Below are 18313 nucleotides of genomic sequence, written 5' to 3'. Positions count from 1 at the left end.
TGATTTCTTGACTGCTGCTTCCATGAGTGTTGATAGTTGATCCAAGAATGAAGTCCTTTGATAACTTCAATCTTTTCTCCATTGATAAGAATGTTGTTTATTGGTCCAGTGGTGAGGATTTTTGTTTTATTTATATTAGGATGTAATCCATACAGAAAGCTGTGCTCTTTGATCTCCACCAGTAAATGTTTTAAGTCCTCTTCACTTTCAGCAAGCAAGGTTGTAGCATTTGCACATCGCAGGTTGTTAATGAGTCTTCCTCCAATCCTGATGCTGCGTTGTGTTTGTTTTTTTTCATAGAACCCAGTTTCTCAGATTATCCCTATCTTTTCATTGATGACATTTATAATTATGGGATTCACATTTAGGTCTTTAATCCATGCTGAGTTGGTCTTTGTTTATGATTTGAGGTAAAGGTCTTGTTTCAATCTTTTGCATATCTATTCCCAGTCCTTCTAGCACCATCTGCTGAAGAGACTATGTCTTGCCCACTCAATGTACTTTGGCCCTTTGTCAAAGATCAGTTGGCTATATGTGGATGGGTTAATTTCTGGATTCTCAATTCTGTTCCATTGATCTATGTATCTTTCACTGTACCAGTACCCGGCTGTTTTGATCGCTGTAGCCATGTAGTAAATTTTGAAATCAGGGAGTGGCAGGCCTTCAAATTTGTTCTTCTTCTTAAGCAGTGCTTTGCTTAACCTGTGTCTCTTTCCTTTCCATATAAAGTTTGTAATTGTTTTTCTCATCTCTCTAAAGAATGTCATTGGAATCTGCATTGGGATTCCTTTGTATGTATGTAAATTGCTTTGTGTAGTGTTGACATTTTCACAATTTTAAGTCTTCCTATCCAGGACCATGGTATATTCTTCCATTTTTGTAAGTTTTTTTTGGTTTCTTGTAGTAGTGTTTTGTAGTTTTCTTTGCATGGATCCTTTGTTTCTCTGGCTACATGTATTCCTAGATATGTCATTCTTTGGGTGGCTATTGTAAATGGCATTGCTCTCCTACTTTCCTTTTCAGTGTTGTCATTATTAATAAAGAGGAATCCAACTGATTTTTGTATGTTGATCTTGTACCCTGCCACTTTGCTGAATCTTCCCGTGAGTTCCAGTAGTTTTTCTTGCTGAGTTTTTGGGGTTTTCTATGTATAGGATCATATTGTCTGCAAACAGAGAGAGTTTCACTTCCTCTTTGCCAATTTGTTGTTGTTGTTAAGTGCCGTTGAGTCAGTTCCGACCCATAGCAACCCTGTATAGGGTTTCTGAGGAGCAGCTGGTGAGCTTGAACCACCAATCTTGCACTTCAAATGGCTTTGCAGTCTGACACATTAACCCACAGCACCACACCAGGACTCCATCTTTAATTTCCCTATCTTACCTTATAGCTCTGGCTAAGTCTTCTGAAACAAGATTGAATAGGAGTGGTGATAAAGGGCATGCTTATCTGGTACCTGTTCACAACAGGGAAGGCAGTTGTTTGTCTTTTAAGAAAACAAATACATGTAATCTAGCACATTAAAACTCTTCCTTAGAAAATAACCATCAACTACACTTCAGTGGATAATCCTGATGTGATGCTGTAGGATAAGCACTTCACTGCTAACCACACCAGTTGCTTCTCAGAAATCTTACATAGGGTTGCTGTGAGTTGGAACCAACTTTATGGCACTTAACAACACATTTCAGTGTATAATATTTCAGAGATTATCCTATATGTGTATGCATGCAAAATATAAGACATATATGTGTCTTAATTATCTAATGATGTTATGACAAAAATATGTACCACAAGTGGGTTTCTTTAACAAACAGAAATGTATTCTCTCACAGTTTAGGGAATTCAAAGTCTGAATTCAGGACACCAGCTCTATGGGAAAGCTTTCTTTCTCTCTCAGGACAGGGGGAATGTCCTTATCTCCCTTTAACACCTGTGGGCCCAACATTTCTTGAAAATCTCCATATGTCTTGGTATTAATCTGCCCCCGTGTCTAGGAAATTCTCAGCACAGGAAGCCTAGGCCCAAAGGATGTGGTCAGTCCAAGCTCTTTTTTCTTGGTGGTCCCCTTCTTTCTGCTCACTTATCTCTTCTTTTATTTCTTATAAAATAAGAGGTGAGTTGCTCTAGGATAAACAATGGACTGGTAACCACATGGTTGATAGGTCAAGTCCACCAGATACTCACAGAAACTCTATATTGGGTGACTTGTGAGTCAGAACCAACTCAACAGAATATCAACAGTAAGAATATAAAATGTGGCAAAGACCACACCCCAGGAAAATTCCCATGATGCTGATCACCGTTATGATGTAAGTGAATGTACTAAATCCCACCCTAATTCCTTTACAACTGATTGACTGATCATATCACATGGAATAATTATATCATTACAGAACTGCCAAACCATGGAGGATCTTCATCTAGTCAAGTTAACTTGTATTGGGGGGGGGGGGGGGGGGGGGGGCGGAAATTCAATCCATAACGATACTGTGTAGTCACAAACCAGAATTACATGCTCATTGGAAAATTGCTATTTGTATTCCAAGAGTCATGGACATTTTTTCTTATCAATAAATATTTACAATGTTTGTATATAGTGCTGCATTTTATCTTCCAACAAGCCTTGTTGGGATCCATCAGAGATTTCTGTAGGAAGGGAAGGAGGAGGCCAAGAGAGCAGGCTCTCATTCCCTTTTTTTGGCTTCCATCAGAAAGTTCCAGTGGCATTCTGAGCATCCACATACATTAACAAAATGTAATTAAAAAACAAAAAGATTGAAAGATGATGAACAAGAACATCATTAATTTTTTAAAAAGCTAATCATTTTACAATAGCAAAAATTAAAACAAACAGGGATGTTTCTAACAAAATGTGTACAAAATCATCATAGAACATCATTTTCACCGACTGCTTTGAGACTTAATTTGGAGGCTTACTCTTAACCTTACCATTTGACATTTGTTTCCAACTTGATTGTCATATTTTGGAGCCCTTATTCTATTATATGGACATCTATTATACAGACATAGTTCAATGTCGCCCTGCTTTGTGCCATTACATTAGTAATCATATTTTCTTGGTATTTATCTGGTTTGTGAATAAGAATGTGGGAAGCCTCATTAATAACTCTATTCTGCTTTGAAGTAAGTCATTAATATGTGCTTTTTGAACACTAGTCCTCAAACACTTATGCTCATGAAATTCACAGGGGCTTTATTGGCTGAGAATTCTCTTCCATAACGACTGCATTAGTTTCCTAGGGATGTTGCAACAAATAACCACAAACTGGTGTCTTAAGACAACAGAAATTTGTTCTCTCACAATTCTGAAAGCCAGAAGCCTAAAACCAAGGTGTCAGCAGGCCCAAGTTCCTCCTGAGGCTTTAGGGAAGAATCCTTCCTTGCCTTTTCCGCCTTCTAATGGCTGCAACAATCTTTGGCTTGGAAATGCATCATTCTCACTTCAGTTCCCATCTTCCCTCAGACATCTTCCCTCTGTGTAGATCTCTGTGTTAAAATTTTCTTCTTCTTATGAAGACATCAGTGACATTGGATTTAGAACTCACTTTACTCCAGGAAGAGGCCTGTGGTTCTGTAGAATAAGCATTTTTCAACTAACCCAATGTTGACAGTTCAAACCCACCAACCACTCTTCAGGATAAAGATGAGGCTTTCTGCTCCCATAGATTTACAGCCTTGAAACTCTATACAGGTTGCTCTAAGTCAGAATCCACTCACTGGCAGTGTTTTTGTGTTTTTGTTTTTAACTCAAGTGTGACTCAAGACCCTATTTCCAAGTAAGATTGTATTCTGAACTTCCAGATGGACATGGTTTTGTTTTTTTTTTCCTTTTTTGCAGGGGCAGGGGCATTAGTCAATCCAGTATAGTGACTTCCACAAGAATAATAAACAACTACCCTAAGTTGTGTACTGCTTGATATGCTGTGGTGATTGCAAACACTACTTCCATCAGGAAGAACATCTCTAAACAGAATTACAAGGTTAGTGTTATGAAAATCTAAGAGATAACATGCTCAAATCTCATTCCTCAGAGAAGGAAATGGAGAGCTGAAAACTCATACATGTTTAGTGATGGATCTAGGCCTAGATCCTCAGAACATTTTGTCTAGCCTTTCACACATTCAGCAATTTCACACATTCACACTTTACCAAGTTGGTAATGCAAACACTTGGTGCACAGATGGTGAATCTTTATAGGGAGAAATGGCCATGAACTAGATTACTAAAAGCAACCTCAGAGAGATTGAAACTTGATTGAGAATTCCTGAAGACAAGGTTGAATTGAGTGGGACCAGGAAAGATTGTAAAGATTGTTCTGGTGTATAGTCCTAGAACATTTTCTTTTTGAAGATTTGAGCATGGGTCACCATGTAGACTCACCAAACCTCAGTTTCCCCTCTGGAGAGAGAATGTGAGGAAGGGATGAAGATTGCAGACTCTGGAGACAACCTATTTTATCTCTGTAATCTTGGACAAGTTAAGTGACCTCTGTGAGCCTCAAATTCTTCATCTGTAAAATGGGGATGAAAACAGTATTATACCTACAATCTAGGACCTAAGAGATTAAATGGCATCATATACATAATGTCTAGCTTATGGTTAAGTTTTATATAGTGTTTGCTATTACATCATTATTACAAAAATTTAGGAGTTGAGTTAAATATCTAAAATTAGCTCTAGCACTATGTGAAATTGTGGGCTAAGCCATAGGCAGTCTGCATAGCCTGCTATTTAAGGAAAAAACACTATGATCATGAGATACTTCTAATAAATAAGCCAGGAATTCCAGATAGCCTACAAAGCCCTGAGTCAAGCCATGGATGTAAATGGGAGTGAGGCAGAGCCCATCCTGGGTGACCTGCTGGTATTTGAAATACCTGAGGCATAGCTTCCAGCATCATACTAGACACTGTCCACATGAGTCATGTATATGAAGTATGACAAATGGAGAGAAAGATGTTGGATTTGGCTTATTAGACTTCTTAAATTTGCATGGAGTCTTAAGAACTACCTATAGAAGCATGATAACTTGGGGTTTATCCCCCATATTAAGGGGTGCTAGTGTAGGCATGTCCAGTTCCCACTAACACAGAGATTCATTGTGTACAATGTCTTCTGTGGGAGGACAGGCTGTGTATACTGCCTGCTGGAACATCCCCAGAGAGGGCATTGCCTTGTTTAAACAGATCAGGCCTCCAGCAAACCAACTTTCTGTCAACCCTGACAGTGCTACACTCTTCTCAAGGCTGGTTGCATTCCCTCGGCAGGTGCACTAGTGATGGGGGTTAGGGAATGGGAGTATGATGAGCTAAGTTATGCTCTACCCTGAGTTGAAGTCAAGTTGGGACAATAACCATGGCCTCAGACAGGTTCCTCTCCAATGGGTTGCATTACTCACAAGCACATCCCAGGAAGCAGTGCTGGAATGGAACATAATAAGATTTCAATTATGATAAGAGATAATGAATAAGCCAGAGCAATGCACAATGAGTATTGTGACCCATGGAATAAGCCTTCCTGGGGTGGAGTGGGGTAAACCAGAGGAGTCTTGTGTCTTGGTTCTGGAGGTAAGATAAGATGAAAAGAACATTAAAGACAATTCAAAAGACTGAATATATACAAAGGTTTATCTTCATTCTCTACCCAGAAAGGCACTTCCTTGGTACAGCTTGGAGAGCTAACTTACTTGTCAAACTGTAATGAAGGAAGGGCATACCAGGGATGATGATAATGATTTAATATTTATTGAATCATTAGTATGTTCCAGGCACTGTGCTAAGTACTTCATGAGCATATTCCATTTTGACCTCAACATAACTGTGAGGTAAGTTTTATTTTTAGCCCCATTTTACAGAAAAGGAAATGGATGTTCCAATAAGCTACAAGGCTATTAGGTGGCCTACCTGGAATTTGAATCAAGATTCCAATTAAGAGCCTGTATTATTAATCATCACCCAAAAGCCCCAACCTGAATACTGTTCTAGTCTAGTCATTAGCAGCTTCCCAACTGACCATTCTTCTCCAGCTTTCAAGAGGAAAAACCAGTTGAGTTGGTTCCATATCATCGTGTCAGCTCCAAAGTCTAGGTTCTGGGATAAGTTGTTGTTGTTAAGTGCTGTTGAGTCGATTCTGACCCATAGCAACTCTGTATAGGGTTTCCAAGGAGCAGCTGGTGAGCTTGAACAACTGTGGCAGAGGGCAACTGTGGCCATAATTAATAGACACCTTCTATATGACTGGTTCTGTGGAATCATCCTCCCAGGCTCTGCACTCAGAATCACAGAAAGATACCAATTCCTCTTTCCCAAAACATGTTTGGCTCTGTCAATGGATGATGAATCTTTGGATCAGATTTCTGTCTGATTTGCTCTTTGATTTTTCCCCAGGAATTTTTCTAGTTCAGTGACTAAAAATCAAATTCATCACCAAGTAAAAATAAAGATGAATCCTAAATTTAGACCTAGTAAACAGAAATATTGTAAATATTGAGAAATTTAGTTTCAAGGAAAACACCATTTACCAGAAAGCTCAGTGAATAACATGTAACTAAGAAGGGATGACAATGTTCAGCTGTTCCATATTTGGGTCTGTCCATATAAGGTGGAAAACAGTTATCATAATATTCATAGAAATACCATGCAATTTTAAAGTAAAATATTCTAATCGTTCTAAGATTGCTTCTGGTTGACTGGAGTCCATTGCACGATATTGGTGTACTGTGTGAACACTGATGCACATTAGAAAAGTGTCAGTAACCTAAGGCAGATAGATCAGGTGAAGAATAGAGGGCCTAGAGAAGAGCTCATCTCACTAGCCTTGGGATGACTCTGGCAGATGACCCCTGACGATAAGGGCATACTGGACAAAGACCTGGAATATACTCACTGAACATATCCTTCTAAGCTTTCCAACTTTAGACTGGCTCCCTTCAAGCCCCTCTGTACCTTACTCCCAACTTCATCATTAAAATAAAACAAAACAACCCAAACCAGTTGTCATCAAATCAATTGTGTCTAATATGATTCCATATATGTCAGGGTATAAGTGTTACATAGGGTTTTCAATGGATGGACTTTGAGAAGTAGATTTCTTCTATGAAATCTCTGGGTGGATTAAAACCTCCAATCTTTTGGCTAGTAGCCAAGTGCTTAATGGTTTGCAGAAGCCAGCGATGCCCTCCTTACAATACAGTTAAGTCAAACCCCTTCTAACTTGAAGATTATGATGTATCTCACACCAAAATATTTAATCTAACCAGCCCTAAAATACTCCAAACTTAAACTTGGAATGAAGTCATTCATCAGAGCTTTTCTAATTAAATTGTCTTAAATTAAGGCTTAATGTCAAACTCAGAGCCTGGTCATAGAAACCCAAACACAGATGGTCACAGTTTCTTTTTGTATGTGACCTCCACACTGTGTTTACCTTCACAAAGGGGTGTTCGTTCAACTATAAAGTATTTCCTAAGAAAGTAAGGACAAGGCGCTAAGTGTCAGATCTGCTTAGCCATCACGGTAAATATAACTAAAAGTACTATCGGCTGGTTCCTCATCCAGTAATTCCTGGACTGACCCTAGGCTCTAAGACAAGAGGGGAAAGAGAAGGGGCTTTAAGCTAGGAAATCATATGAGAAAACTCCAACAATAATCCTGAGACTTGCAGGAGTATTAACCCACTTACTCAAAAGCACTGGGCTTTTCATCAACAGAGCTGTATGCCAACTGTCTTTTTTTTTTTTTTTTTAATGTTTTATTGTGAATTATGTGATAGTTTACATGAGAGAACATTAGTTTTACATTCATTCTATTTTATATTGTCTCTCATTGCCATGGTTACAATCCCCTCCATGTAATCCTTACCACCACCACCCCCGTACCCCCCAGGTCTTCAGCACACAGTCGCTCTCCCTCTCTGGGTCTAGAGTCTCCAGCTGCTCCATTGCTCCACGTCATCATCTCTGGCTCCATTTCAAGCATCACTGCTTCTCTGGGTAGGGTCCCACTCTCTGCTCTTCTCCCTTGATGGTCCTAGGGACCTCCGCTCCTAGACTGAAAAGTTAATCACTCCCCTCCTTGCTATAAAACATCGACCTTTACATTTCCAACCCTCACAATCAGTCCTGATAACAATTATTCAATATTGTATCACAAGAGACCCGTCTGCATTTCATTGCATCAACCCCGCCTAGACAGATTGAATACTACTCACTGGAGATTCTACCTTCCTCCATGCCCTCTGGATCTAGATTCCCTCTTGAAAGCTTGTAAGCCAGTCACTTCTTGCCTTTGTAGCCCCACACGCCCCATTTTGGGTAGCCAATGTCCAAGTTACCCATCCCTGTCTACTCTGTGTGTGGAGGGGGTGGGAATGATTCTTGCTGTAAGGACTTGTTCGCTCTCTTGAGCTACTGTTTCCATACGTGTAGGTCAAGTTCATCAAATTGTATGAGAATACTTTTTTTTTTTCCCCCTCTTCTTTGTACTTCTGATTGAGCTCTGATCATCCAGTCACTGAAGCCAGGATAAGTGGGTATTATCTGCAAGTGTGGGTGTTCTTATGCATATGCCCTCTCTTCTTATCAGCTGGACACTTCACTCTCCACTCTAGTCCTCTGTGGCTATGTCACTGACTCTGGGCCCAAGAGTCCCCAGGTCTTGCTACACTGCTGGCCAACCAGATCTTCACCCGGGTTCACAGAAGTCTATTGAACGTTGTAGGGCTTAGCTCACTGCTTCATTGCTGTTTTTCCCTCACTTCCCCTTATCGGTGTTGAGCAGCCCACTGTCTTTTGAAGTCTGGTCCTCCAGCATCAATGGTGTTCAAGGTGGTGGCAGCACCAACAGTCAGAGCAGCAGTACCTGGAACTCCAAACTCATTAGAAGTCAAAGTCTCGGGCCCTACCCTGTTGTTAGGTGCCATTGTTCCAACATTGTTCATCAGTTCCAACTCAGCTGAAACCTCTCCACCACAGGTTTACCTTGCTTGTATTTAAAATACTGGTGGTATAGTTTCCACAGAGTCACAGCAACATGCACGTCACCACAGTATGATAAACTGATTGAGGAGTGCTGGGGGCCCTTCCCAACTCTAGAGCCACAGAACCAGAAACTCTAGGAAAGGGGCAGCAATCTGCCTTTTAACAAATCCTCCAGGTGTTTCTGACATGTCCCAAAGTTTGAGAACTACTGAGTTGTCCTCTTAAATCAAGCTCTGAAGACAACTGAAGAAGAAATCAAAGAACAAGCGGCCAAGAAAAGTAATATTGGGTGGAGCATGGCAAAGAGTACATATCTACTGTGGGCCAGAGGCAGAAAAGATGTATTTGAATTAATACAATGAGTCATTTTGCAAGTCAAATGAGCTACTCTGCAACTCAAAATACTCCTCCCCAAAAGTAGAGTATATATTTTCTAGGAAAATGATTAAAACCTGGGTTGTTTTCTATTTTAATATTTTTTCTAGTTTAATCCGTAATGCTGTTTGTTAATTTCATGAACGTACTGAATGATATCCATCTGTGTTCTATGTTTCCTCAAAAATAATATAAAATATCTGTCATTTGTTAGTAAGAGTCTTCCAATAACTACATTCTGTTAAATCTGTAAGAATTCAGACATTAATCTACTACCTAACTTAAGTTCTGTTATTTTTCAAAGTTTTGATTTATACTTTGGTTTCCAGCCCTCTTTGTCTGGAATCAATTGTATCTGATGATTCTACAGAAGAATGCTGATACATTTATCTTTTAGAATTTTCAAGATTGCTTATACGTGGACACATATGAGCCAGCAGGTAAGGTTTCCTGTTGAACTCTACTACATTGATTTTGAGAGAGATGATTCAGAAACTGACATTCAATAATAGAATGTGATATAAGACATCACAATAAGACTAGATTTTATTGCATTTCTTATAATTTAGCTTGCTTATGACTTATTATTACATAGAAAAGAATGCCCATTTAGCCCATTATAGCATCTAAGCCTTTAAGCCTTAGGAATCAGTCCACTTCAAATACTACAAATCTTTGTTTGGAAAGCAAAATATTTTGGGAAGCTTCCTAGGATTAGTTCAGTATTTACGAATTATTGAAAACAGTATGAGTTCCATCACAAAGTTGTAAACCAAAATAAAAATGTCAAGGAAGGACAACCCAATTTTAAATATTCATAAAAACAAAATTGCATTATAAAATGAATAAGTTAATGAATTAAAATATGCACATTACTTAAGATAAAAGACTCAACTTACAAACCATTATATAGTACAAAAACAACAACAACAAAGTGAAACCATGTAAGTTTATTTTGGAAGAATTTTGAGAATCCTTACAAAGCCTCTATATGCTAATATTTTGTTCATATATAGCCAACAGTAAGAGAGAGAGCCAACCTAGGATCAATCCAAGGTTTTGCAGGAGAAACATCAACCACGGTCGCTGTGTTTGAACATGAGTCATTTCAGGAAGCTAAAAAAAGAATGAAACACCAGAATAAGATCCAGATATATTCACTGCTGGGAAAAAGTTTGGTGGGAAAACATGAGATACTGTGTCATTCAGAACGTAGTAACCTTTAAAATTCCAAAAACAGTTTTCAAAATGCTTAATACCTACTTGTAGCATAATTTAAAAATATAAAGTAATTCATTTGGTTGTACCTTTTGTATGGGAGGATGGTTATAAAGAACCTAGTGTTGCTAGAAGTCTTTAAAAGAGATAGTTATAGACTAAAAGCATAACCTCACTCCTTACTTTTGTTTTCAGCAAATGTTTAAATGTCAGATTGATAAATACCTGGAAACTAGTATCTTTGACAGTTCTATTTATGGACTATCACAAAGCATTTTCAAAGAGATGACCAAGGTCTTCCTGACCTTTGTAACAGTAAAAATATGATCTCCTACGGCTATTTTTATTATTATTATTTCCAGAGAGATAAATGGGGTGGTTGTGAAATGCCATACACATTTTTGAGGGAAATGTTCACTCAGGAACCTGTGTTAAGTATCCCAACAATAAAGTCATACTTTATTTCAAATCCCTCGTTCTGAGGTCAGCATGACTACATCTCTTCCACAACACAGTTGCTTCTATTGAACTATAGGATCTCTAGGTCACCAGAGATTAGTTCCTCCAATTGAAATCTGTTACTCCAGGGTTTTTTTTACCTTAATATTATTGCCTTTGGGCCTGATAATTCTTGATAATTTTGTTGTAGGGGCTCTCCTGTAGGATTTTTATTGGCATTCCTGGTCTTTACTCACTAAACGCTAGTAGCATTTTCAACTTTACCCTATCACCCTTTCCCGGTCATGATACTCAAAACTCCTCAAAGGTTCTAGGAAGGAGAGAGTACAAAATTACTGGATTATTTTATCTAATATAAAAAAAGAAGCTCAAACATATAAAATACCTAAAGATTTTAGACCTATAGAGTCCCTAGATGATGCAAACAGTTACCACAGTCAGCTGCTAACTGAAAGGTGCACTTCAAATCCACTCAGAGGCACCATAGAAAAAAGGCCTATCTCTTTTTGGAATATTGGCCATTAAAAACTCTATGGAGTACAGTTCTACTCTGACACATATGTGATCACTATGAGTTAGAATTGAGTCAAAGGCATCTGGTTGACATAATTTTCAATGCCTTTATAGGACCATTCTAAATACTCCATTTTAGTATGCTGGACATGAATATTCCCTTCCTTTTAATGAGCTAAATCCATGGAATGAGTATTTGGATTATTGTGACCTGACACCCAACACCTTAGCATGGAATAGTGGTAAAAGTAAGAACCCAAACTTCTGTTCTGGAAGGATGCCCTTAAACATATTAAGTGCTCTGTTAGTGTTTTTTTGTTTTTTGCTTGTTTTTACCATGCTTCTTTTGAGAAAAATTATATGAATCATCATTAATTATAATAAATTTAAAATCCCATTATGAAAATCCATAGAATCTGGATAAAATATTTTCATCTGTTTCAAATCATGTAGTAAAATGACTTAGCAGAGGGAAATGGAAATATTTCATTGAAATGTGTTTAAATTCAATGGGATCATAGCATTGCTCATACAGTTAACAATTGGTTTATAGCTTTTCCTATTTCCTTTGATTTAGTACATGGACCTGTACCATGCTGGAAGATCTTATAAACACATTGATTCAATTTTATCCTATGTGAGACACCATAAGAAAACAGCAGGTCTATAAGCTTATTGTTGTTAAATGCCATCAAGTCATAGTGACTGTGCTTAGGGTTTCAGAGGAGTGGCTGGTGAGTTTGAACTGCTGACCTTGTGGTTCATGCTGACCGTTTGGCCCAGTACTTATCCTACAGTACCATACTAGGCACCGTAAGCTTAGGCAATTAAAAAAAAAAAAAAAAATCAAGTCACTGTTCTTAAAAGTTGTGGCATTTTTTGGTTTGGTCAGACCTGAGACTGCTTAAGATATAATATTCTTCAACATATCAATTTTAACTGTGTGATTTTATATCTAAAACGTTTGAGTATTGACTCTCTTCCTGTCCAAATCCAGATTTTCCCCAACCAAGTTTGAGGAAGTCTGAGGCAAAGTTAGAAATTAGAAAGTGAACTTTCTAAAATGACAATGCATTAAAATATTGATGATTTGAAAATTTATCTGAAGTTCCATCTGATGTACCCAAACAATTTTCACCACTGCATTTATATTTTGTCTGAAACATTTTTCTCCACATGAATCCATGCAAAGTCATCATGAGAAAAAGAAATAATCCATATTTTCAAGACTTTGCCAAGAAACATTTTTCTAGAAATCACATTAATTTATCAAAGAAGAACAGCAGTTAGAACTAGAGAAAAGACAAGCTGTTATTCTAGTCACATCTTGTAACTGAGCATTAACTATGTTGTCTGAAAAAAATAAGGAACTATACAATGATTTAAAGATTTGGAAGTAAAGTTAATCAATGTTTGAGTCTTTAAGTAATCAGAGACTGTGCAATTTTATCTTCCATGTACAGTCTGAAACACAGCATATGTGACAGAAAGAAACCAGTTGCATTTATTATTTTGCCTTCGAATGATCTATTGAAAATCATTTACAAATTAGTGAAAGTCAGAAGGATCGGTCACTCTGATATATGTATCTTGCCATAGGATAAGCACTTGACCTCAAGGTCAGTTTGAATGGGAAGGTTGGTGGTTCAAACTCACCAGTTGCTCCTTGGAAACTCTATATAGGGTCACTATGAGTCAGACCATTCGATGGCACTTAACAACAACAACAAAACCCCACAAGTAGAGACGATCAGTTGCAAGCTCTATGGCAGCAAATATTATTTCTTTCCCATACCTGCAAACTTTAACACGACCAAGAATGCTGCCATGCTTGCAGTGGATGTTGGATTAATAGCATTGTAACAATGGACATGCAGGTCTGTAGATGGTACAGACAGTTTGTATTCTACTGCTAGCCTTAAGGTTGGTACTTCACACCCACCCACGGGTACTGTGGAAGAAAAGACCTGGAGTGCGTCTAACATAAAAATTGCAGCCACCAAAACCCTATAGTTCTACTCTGTGACACATAGGCTTGTCATGAGTCAGAACTGACTCTAAGCAATAATAACAGTGAACATAGAAAGACCTAGATACAAAGATCAGATCGCTTTCTAGAATCTGTGCTTGTCTATTATGACCAATACATCTCTATCTAATTAGAAAAAAATTATAGAAAATTCTAATGAAAAAAATGTCCAATTAGGCATAAAATAGTCACTGCGTGTATATGATATCTAATACAATATGTAGATATCATGCTGACCTTTATCACACAAAAAAATCAATCACATCACTGGTTCTGTGTTTTTAAGACAGAGAATATATGTTTGAAAAAAATCTATGAGAGTACATTAGTACAAAAAGCCATAGAAATGGATGATAATCAAAACTGCAAAAAAACAACAAAAAAAAAGTTTAAAGATATGCTAATCCTGATATGAAAGCTTTATTCTCAATTTGGGTGGTGGATCTGAATTTTCCATATCTACATTTTAATTGGTTTGGTAAGAAAACCCAGTTAAGCTAGTTTTTGAAACAATGCTTGGCTCATTTTTGAGCATGATTACAGATGAACATTGGAACCATAATATCTCTTGGATATATACCAAGATACCAGTGAGTACCACAGAAAGTCTTTCCAAAAGAAACAAATATAAAATATCAAAGCTCAATCCATGTCTGATTATCACAGTCTAGTTCTTCTGACTTTACTCATGTTTTTTAACTCTTAGTATATTTTGAAAGGGAGTAAAGGTTCATATGAATTAATTGTCAAGGGTACATATTTTAGAAGGATCTCTGGTGGTGCAATGGGTTAAGCATTGAGCTGCTAATTTAAAGGTTAGTGATTTGAACCCACCAGTGGTTCTGTGGGATAAAGATGAGGAAGTCTGTTTCTGCAAAGATTTGGTGGTGGTGGCTCTGTGTCATGGAGTCGGTTCCGACTCATAGCGACCCTGTACAGGGTTTCCAAGGCTGTAAATCTTTATGGGAGCAGAAAGCCTCATCTTCTCCCGCGGAAGAGCTGGTAGCAGCCTCTGAAATCCTATGGAACAGTTTTACTCTGTTCTATGGGGTCACTATGAGCCTGAATTAAGTCAGCGACAGTGGATTTTGTTTTTTGGGGTATATGTTTTAGAGATATTTTTGTTTATATGTTTTACAAAATCCTAACAAGAGTTTGAGGACTAAGGTGCGTCAGATCCAAGCCATGGTATTTTTAGTAACCTCATATGTATGTGAAAGTTGGGCAATTAATAATGAAGACCAGAGAAGAATTGATGCATTCGAGTTATGGTGTTGGAGAAGAATTTTAAAGGTACCAGAATGACAACCAAAAGAATGAATAAATCTGTGTTGGAAGAAGTACAACTAGAATGCTCATTAGAAGAAAAGATGACAAGATTTTTTCTCTCATATTTCAGACTTATTATTAGAAGGGACCAGTTCATGGAGAAGAATATCATGCTTGGTAAAGTGGAGGGGCCCTGAAAAAGAGGGAGACCCCCAACAAGATGGACTGACACAGTGACAGCAGCAATGGTGTCAGGCATAACAAGTATCCTGAGGTTGGTGCAGAACAGGTCAGTGTTTCATTCTGTTGTACATCTGGTAGCTATGAGTCAGAATCAGCTCGATGGCATCTAACAACAACAACAAGAGTCTAAATAGCACCATTTCCCCATGGATTCCAAGAATGAAAAGTTCTCTTTTTAATCTAAACTGAAATCAAGCCCAATGCCATTGAGTCAATTCCAGTCATAATGTCAACATTAATGAACAGAGTAGAACTGGCCCATAGTGTTTCTAAGGGTGTAAGTCTTTATAGAAACAAATTGCCACATCTTTATCCTGCAAAGCAACTGGTTGTTTGAACCCATCAACTTTTGGGTTAGCAGGCAAATGTTTAACCACTGCCCAACCAGTTCCTTCATGTCCTCTAACACACTAAAAACCAAACACACTGTCGTGCGCGCAATTCTGACTTATGGTAATCCTAAAGGTTGGGTAGAAAAACTGTCCCATAGGGTTTCCAAGGTTATAATCTTTACCAGAGCAGACTGCAACATCTTTCTTCCACTTTCCCCCTGTAGGCTGTTAAATTCTGTTACTGAACAATTTGACTGATCTGAGACTGTCGTTGTTTGTTGTTAAGTGCAGTTGAGTCGGTTCTGTCCCATAGAGACCCTATATAGGGTTTCTGAGAAGCAGCTGGTGAGCTTGAACCGCAGACCTTGCAGTTCAAACAGCTTTGCAGTCTGGAGCATTAATCCACAGTGCCACATTTGAGACTAGAGGGAGTGAATTGATGACTAGAGCGTGTTGACACTAAAGTAAAGAGACAGGGATAAGAGAAGATCCTTGGCCAGAGGAAGTGTTAAAATAGATGTTCTTTAGATTTCTGCAAGAAAAATTGGAAACCTTGAAGTAGAAAAATCACTTCCTTTTTTATATCTATTTTAAACATCTTCCATAATTCAAACCAATGATTGCTAAGACACTGTCAAGGAACTGTGAGGTAAATTAAAACAAAAAAAAACACCAAAAGCCCTTTACCTAAAATGCAGTCCTTTTGCTTGCCATTGTTAAATTCTTGTTTTCAGTTCTGAATCAAGGCACAGATGAGAAATTACCTAAAGTGCACCAGAGTCCATCCATACACATATGCACAGTGACTTGTCTACAGATCTTGGTTCCTATAAATTCTGTCATCTAATTAAGAGAAGTCCTGGTGTGGTGCTGAGGGTTAATGTGCCAGACTGCAAACCAGTTTTAACTGCAAGGTCAGCAGTTCAAGTTCACCAGCTGCTTCTTGGAAACCCTATACAGGGTTGCTATGAGTTGGAATCAACTCGATGGCACTTAGCAACAACAATTAAGAGTTAGTTATGATGGTCAACTGCTTATTTAGGATTCCTGAACATCTTAGAAAGTGATACTAAGTATTTTCAACTTCAATCACTATCCATATTAGCATTCCTGGTCAAGCTGAGACTTTAAAATGAAAGCTTACAGAGAATGTTGGGAAGACACATCAGGAAAGCATACAAGATACCACAAACGCTATGGTGCAATGTAGTAATTATACAAGGGGGCTTTCAAAAGTTCACAGAAAAATGGAATTGAAAGATCATGGATTTTTTTCACACATGAACTTTTTGAAGACCCCTTGCTCACCAGGAAAAAATCTTTCACAGAGAAGGGTGATGTATAAAGCATGCTTTAGTACGAAGATTTTTGTCCCTCCTTGATGTATGAGGAGGGAGCTTCAGAAAGAAAAGTTGCTTTATCTTTCCATTCAATTTCCCACAAATGTTTTGAAGCCCTTTTCATATATTTAACCTACGTTAGCTTCAAACTGTTATGCCAATCAAGGTCTTCGTTGTCCACTTCCATCTATAATATGAACCTAGTTTCTTATTAGTGTCATTAAAGATCTATTAGCATGCACCTCAACATTCCCCTTTAGTAATGTTCCTAAGTCACATCTTATACAAATGGGTAATGTATTCAGCTGCTAATTGAAATGATGGCGGTTCAAGTCCTACTTAGAAGTGCCTTGGAAGAAAAGCCTGGTGATCATCTGAAAAATCAGTCACTGAAAATCCTATGGAGCACGGTTTGACTATCACCACAGATCAGAGTCAATTTAATGAGAACTGGCTTTCCTAATGTTCATAAATATACATACCACAAGAAAAAGATCTGCTTCTAAATAGATCTTTAACTCTTTTTGTCTAATGAAGATTCCTGTGAATTTGTAGCAATACTTATCCTTGTATAATGAGGAAGAAAATTCAGAAACTCCTTTGGAAGAACTTCTGAATAATGTTTCATTTACTTAGGGTAACACATTCCATGGGCGCTCTAACCCCGTCACATTTACAAATGCCTTAATTTTGTCCTTGCCAAAAGTATATATCTAAGAACAAAATGAAAACTTACTGTTGTAAGTCACCATTTGGCTTGCAAACCTGCAACCACACATTACTATTAACCTAAAAATAAAAACAAAACAAAAGCAAAAAAACCCCCGAAAACATAGCTTGAGTGACTGAAGTGTTTAGTGTTTAAAACCAAACCAGACTGTGCCATTTGGAAGTCTTCTGTTTATACACAGACAGGAAGATTCAGCCCAAGAATTTCCTACAGCCTACTGAACTGCTAACCACAAGATTGGTGGTTCAAACTCATAAGCCACTGCTCAAAAACCCTATACAGGGTCCCCATGAGTAAGAATTCACTCAAAGGCACTTGTCAACAATAATTACCACCAATATACATGCATGACTTTTTAAAACGGTGATCACTGCACTGATGAGCTAATGAAATATCTTATTGTAACACACGGAGAAAAAAGTGAGTTAATCTTTTGAAAATACCCTTATACACATATTTAGAGTAATGGTAACAAAACATTCAATTGGTTTTTATCTTGACTTTTTGAAGGTTCACTTACTGAGAATTCATTAATAAGTTTTCTAAAAAATGACTTAAAAGGAATATATAGGAGTCCTTCCATTAAATTGTTGTTGTTGCTATTGTTAAGTGCTGTTAAGTCAGTTCCAACTCATAGCAACCCTGTATAGGGTTTCTGATGAGCAGCTGGTGGGCTTGAACCACCAAGTTTCTAGTTCAAACTGACCTTGGAGTCTAGCACATTAACCCACAGCACCACACCATGACTCCTTCCATTAAATACACAGGTTTAATATAGTTCTTATTAATGCTTAATATATATATTAT

At 37.8% G+C, this 18313-nt stretch overlaps 1 protein-coding gene across 1 annotated transcript in view; it reads right to left on the bottom strand.

The window, feature by feature from the left end:
• Nucleotides 1-10360: 10360 nt before the first annotated feature.
• Nucleotides 10361-18313, bottom strand: part of SLC39A12 (solute carrier family 39 (zinc transporter), member 12) — a 123557-nt gene continuing 115604 nt past the window's right edge. The window contains exon 12 of the mRNA XM_006869906.1: nucleotides 10361-10489. Within this exon, the coding sequence (XP_006869968.1) occupies nucleotides 10361-10489 (129 nt within the window). The remainder of the gene's footprint in view (nucleotides 10490-18313) is intronic.

This window comes from Chrysochloris asiatica, unplaced genomic scaffold (genome assembly GCF_000296735.1).
Source record: "Chrysochloris asiatica unplaced genomic scaffold, ChrAsi1.0 scaffold00137, whole genome shotgun sequence".
In the NCBI taxonomy this organism is placed as follows: domain Eukaryota; kingdom Metazoa; phylum Chordata; class Mammalia; order Afrosoricida; family Chrysochloridae; genus Chrysochloris; species Chrysochloris asiatica.
This window is presented reverse-complemented; position numbering and strand designations above follow the sequence as displayed.